Source organism: Bombina bombina, chromosome 2, assembly GCF_027579735.1.
Source record: "Bombina bombina isolate aBomBom1 chromosome 2, aBomBom1.pri, whole genome shotgun sequence".
NCBI lineage: Eukaryota > Metazoa > Chordata > Amphibia > Anura > Bombinatoridae > Bombina > Bombina bombina.
The window spans coordinates 937928591-937934347 of NC_069500.1; the positions used below are offsets into that span (position 1 = coordinate 937928591).

Sequence of the window (5757 nt, forward strand, 5' to 3'; positions counted from 1 at the left end):
GGGGGCAGTCTGCAGAGACTTAGATACAAGGTAATTACAGAGGTAAAAAGTGTATTCATATAACCGGTGTTTATGCAAAACTGGGGAATGAGTAATAAATGGATTATCTATCTTTATAAACAATAACAATTCTGGAGTAGGCTGTACCTTTAAGTCTATCTGGAGCAGGCTCACACATGAGTCTGCAATCACAAGTTAATAAGCAAAGGTCATAGGACTGCCAGCTAATCTATATGCCCCCTCAGAGGTCTTAAAACATCCCAATCTGACCTGTCCGGGTGATTGACAAACCCTTTTCTCTTGTAATTGTTTGCATGATGGGGGCAGGGCAGTACAAAGAAAATGTTGTGCCATAACTGCCTCTCTTGCCCTGTTTGTGGGTAGACAGGAAAGGAGCTTTCAACAAAGGATATAGAAAATGAAGGCAATCTAATAACAGACATAAACTGAAAATGTATTTATTTTAATTGCAAACTCATATAAATAATATTTTCGTTTTGCCTTTCATGTGCCTTTAACTTGACAGGACAAAAAATATATATATAAATAGTTTTGTGTATATAGATTTCACAACACTACCACAAAAACAAAACATAATTTGAAATCAGTAGTAGTAGATTGTTGAAAGGATTTCTTTATTTGTAACATCATTTATGTGACCTGTTCCAAACATATGAAGCAAAGTACTAACGTGTACAATTATATCAAGCGTATTTCTAATTATATTTCTACAGAATGTTTATAAATGAGTTGTAATAAATGGCGAACATATAGAGCACAAACACATTTTAATACAGAGAATATAGTAATCTATACATGTAAGATAGGAAGATACACACAGAACGTAGCAATAACATATTAATCTCTTCGTTGTGGGTCCTTACAGAACAGCAGGTTACTAAGCACACGGACAGATCTACTCCGATCTCTGCCAATGATCCAGTGAGTGAGATTGTACACAGGGAGGAGTTTGATCGATCTCCAGTAGCAGCTGATCCTATGACAGAAAAGGGGGCGTAACCAGCAGCGCACTTTTTCCCTGCGTGCAGTTTTCAGGGTGTAGCTTCGCTTGGGATGGTGCAACCAGCTAGGGCTAAGCAGCCTCCAGCAGTAGCAAAGCCAGCGGCTGCCTCTGATAACGTTAACAGCATGTGGGTTGCTCTATTGCTGGGGATCATCAGTGCTATAGTTGCCTGGATATGGTTTGGGGGATCCAGAGAGGATAAAAGATCTGATACCCAGGATCAGCAGGATGAACCAGTAATCCAAAAGGAGCAGGAAACTTGTGCTAGTAATAATGAACACCCGCAAGAAAAAGTAAGCGCAGATGCAGCTAAAAAGGAAAAGAGGAGAAGAGGAAAGCAGCGTTCCACAGAAGAGAAGCCACAAACCCCAGCTGAGAAGCCGGTGGATAAACCACAGACCCCAGCTGAGAAGCCACAAACCCCAGCTGAGAAGCCTAAGCCACAGACCCAAGCTGAGAAACCGTTAGATAAACCACAGACCCCAGCTGAGAAGCCTAAGCCACAAACCACAGCTGAGAAGCCTAAGCCACAGACCACAGCTGAGCAGCAACACGCCCTAGCTAAGAAATCACTGGAGAAGCCAAAAGCCCCAGCTGAGCTGCCACACGCCCCAGCTGAGCTATCTCCAGGGAAACCTCAAGCTGATAAGTCAGACATTCCAGGTGAGGAACCTAACGTTCTAGCTGCGGAGCCAGTGGATACACTACAGACAGCCGTGCAGAAACCAGTGGATAAAACAGGCAACACTTTAGTGAAGTCAGAAGCTCCTCGGGAGAAATCTGATAAATTACATGGACTAGTGGATAAGACCGTAGAAAAGCCACATCACCCGATTGAGAAGATCGTGGACAAGCCACATACGCAGGTGGAGCAGCCGCACTCACCGATTGGGAAGCCAGTAGACGAACCGTACGCGCCTGTGGTGGAGGAGCCACCTGCCTCTGTTTATGAGCCTTACGCCTCAGCAAAGAAACCTGATGTTATTTCTGCTGCCCCAGGGGAGAATCTTAATTCAAATGGGGAGACGCATCCTGCCCCACTGCATAAACCTGTAAATGTTTTTAATGCATCGTTAGAGAAGCCAGAAACCCCGATTCATGCCCCAGATGAGAGGCTAGAAGAGGAACCTATTGCCTGGTTACAGCCCCCATTAGGGACTGCTCAAACTCTAGAGAAGCTGAAACCAACTAAAGGTAAAAGAGAAATGTTTAATTTGATATTAGGGAAGATGCCTCAGTAAGCTTTACCAGCATTTCATATTCTAATTCTAAATCTGTTCCATCGTTAAAGGGACAGTGTACTGTACAATTTATTTGTTCTGTCCAATTACTTTTTACATTAGCTGCTGAATATAAAATGTAACATTCTTTAATTTTATTTTTGTATATTAAATAGCTGGTTTTTATCTTTAGAATGGGTTGAGCTTTCAGGGAAATTAGATTTCCTCCTTATTTTATCACTTTATGTACACACATGCTGCTTTATATTATATATGTATGTAAACCAAAGCCCATTATTGAGAGAACAATTGAAAATTAATTTTATTGCTTTTCTCTCCTACCTCCCATGGTGAGTGTAATTTCTTCTGCTAGCTATGTTTACATAGTCTTTAAGGACTTTATTGGTAGGAGAAACATAATCATTACCTTAACACAAATTTAAATTGTTTTTTTTTAAATAAAACAATAACATTATATATTTCATTTTTAATACTTTTCCCTCCCTCTTCACACTTGGATCTATTCCAATACAATCTTCTATTCACTAAGCTTCTTAAAACTTAGTAAGGGTTAATTCTTTATACATACATTTTTAGAGGAATAGCATTATTGGGACAGTAAAGTCACAATGAAAAATGTATGATTCATAGATTTTCAGAGGAATTAATAGCATTATAGGGACAGTAAAATTAAATTTTCATGATTCAGATGGAAAATGCACTTCTCATCTAATTTGCTTTGTTCTTTTGGTATCCATTGTTGAAATGCATATGTAGGTAGGCTCAGGAGCAATGTACTACTGTGAGCTAGCTGCTTGTAATTGGCTCACCCAATGTGTTCAGCTAGCTCCTAGTAGAGTATTTCCCCCTTAATAAAAATATACCTAGAGAATGAAGCAAATCTGCAAATCATGTACTCTATCTGAATCTTATGTCCCTTTTTAAGCTACGTTGTATATTTTATTAAAAAAAAAGATTGAAGAAGATGCATCTTATTTTTGCAGACACAAATTCAGTTTTGAGAACTACAAGAACAAGTATATGTGATCAAAAAATTGCCCCAAATCTTAAAAAAACCTCTGGGAAGGCATGACATTGTGAAAGAATTAATGAAATGTAATCATTTTAAAAAAGACAGTCATTAATATATTCAGTATTATTTTAGGATGATAACCTTTTTGATTATAATCTACATTTAAAGTGACAGTCTACTTGGTCATTTAAAGTCTTACCTTAGATTAATTTACAAATGGCCTCCTTCACCTTTTGTATATCATGCAGCAAGAACGGCAAATTTATTTTAAAATGAATATTGTTTCTGGCAACTTTGAAATGGCTGCCAAGCTCAGCCTACTGACATCACAATCTAGGCTGCATATGGCATCCAATCGCAAAAGACTCACTAGTTGGATTCAACACTGACAATGCTTTTCAGCAGTGTTTAGATACAGCCCAGATTGTGATGCCATCAGTGGACTGAGCTTAGCAGCCATTTCAAAGTGACCAGAAAAAATATTCATTTTAAAATAACTTTTTTACTGTTCCTGCTGCACAATATAGAAAGGGTGCAGGAGGATATTTGCAACTTAATCTAAGGTAAGACTTTGATGACTAAGGTGTAGACTGTCCCTTTAAATAGAGAGCTATCTTTAGATGGAATTTTCATAAAATATAACTTATTTATTTTAAAATCCTATTTAAAATATTTATTATTTAAATGAGGTCAGCAAAATATACCATTTAGCAGCAGACAAGTAAGTAAAATAGCTTGAAAGGACGTAAAACGAGATGGATGTATGTATAATTTTTTTATTTTTTTCTCCTTTATGTCCCTTTGGAGTAATTTGACTTGTCTGGTGCTAAATGGTATATTTAGCGGTCTTCTCACTTAAGATGTGATGTGCAGACTCTAATATTCTTTTATGTTCTTACTTCCTATATAGAATGCATTTTTAGAAATGTCCATGTATCTGAAGTAAAGGATGAAACGCCACTCTCACAACAAGGTGGGCAAAACGACATTGGTCAAGAGGAAGAATGTGCTCTACTTGCAAACAGTCATCACAAGTATCCTGAGGTAGATTCAGTATTTGAAAATGTCTCTGCTCCTATGGCAAAAGAACTGTACGGTGATAAAGAGTCGCGTGAACTTTCAGTTACTTATAATGTGCTGACTAATGACCACAAAGTTACTATAGGACCTGCAGCAGCTGCTCCAGGTGTTTCACATGCTCATGTTGAGAATGCACGAAGTGATGACAATGTATTGATTGAAATGTATAAAACCACTGATGTTCCAGAAGATGAGAAACATGATACTCTGACTGTTGCATCTGAGAATGTTTCTGATCTGCACAAGTCCACCTTAAGTAATGAGATGATTGCTGCTGTTTCTCCAGTATCTGACATTAAGACAACCGAAATTGATCCTGCAAAAATAAAGAGAATAGCTGCTGTGCATCCCATGCCTCAAAAGGTCAAGGTGGACTTCAAAGTTCACTACTACACGCAGTCAGATTCCCAAGTAATTGCTGTCATAGGTGATCACGAGCAGCTTGGTGGGTGGGAGGTCTACGTTCCACTGACCTATGAAAAAGATGGCTTCTGGTCGCATTCTGTAGCGCTTCCTGCAGACACCAGTGTCGAATGGAAGTTTGTTATGGTGGAAAATGGGAAGATCAAACGCTGGGAAGAATGCAGCAATAGAAATTTACAAACTGAGCATGATGATATTGAAGCTAATCTAAATTGGGGTTATAACTGACAGCCCTCCGTCAGCAATAGATTTCTTTCATGTATCATACAAAGTCAATGGCTACACGTAGGTCACCTTGACAATAGTATTGCAGTATATTGTGTCTTCCTGTTATGTATTGTGTAAAAATGAAACGTCAACCCTGAAAAGTAGTTTAATCATTTACCAGGTTGTCTCAATCTGTGAATCTTTGATTAAACTTTTCACCCAGATTTTGGGGTTTGTTCTATGACGAACCATTTTGGCTTTAGAATTCTGCGTGCAATCCAAGGCAGGGCTCCAGTCTAAACCACTAAGTCAATATTTGCTGCTTTATCGCATCTGTGCAATAGTTCAGTTCAATTGTCTTTTGAAAATATTCTAGACATAATACATTTTTAAATTTTGTTAACAGATTAGGTTATAATAGGTAAAATACAAATTAAAAGTGTACTTTATAATATGAAAATTTGTCTTTGTGCAATTATTTTGTTTCATGCAGGATAAATTTATGGATCATTCAGAGTGCCTCTATGCAGTGAAATGAAGTTGCACCATACTGCTTGTGCAGTGATTTCTTGCTGTCAAATGTGTATGATCTTGATATATTTTGCCCATCATTTTTATGTTTGCCAAGATACCTATAAAGAAATCTAATCAAATTACATACTATCTACTATATTTTTACCTTATTGATAGTGACCCTTATCCATTTGCAGTCTGTACTTCTTGTTCTGATTTTAAGCAAGTGGTCCAGCACATGACTTTAGTCGTCTGCC

The 5757-nt window shown here is 37.9% G+C and overlaps 1 protein-coding gene across 1 annotated transcript; it reads left to right on the forward strand.

Annotated features, from left to right (window-relative positions):
• The first annotated feature begins 1038 nt into the window (after positions 1-1038).
• Positions 1039-5447, forward strand: STBD1 (starch binding domain 1). Its single transcript, XM_053703405.1, has 2 exons — positions 1039-2218; positions 4188-5447. Exons 1-2 carry the CDS (start codon positions 1075-1077, stop codon positions 5006-5008), a joined length of 1965 nt encoding a protein of 654 aa, XP_053559380.1. The 5' UTR covers positions 1039-1074; the 3' UTR covers positions 5009-5447.
• The last annotated feature ends 310 nt before the right edge of the window (positions 5448-5757 follow it).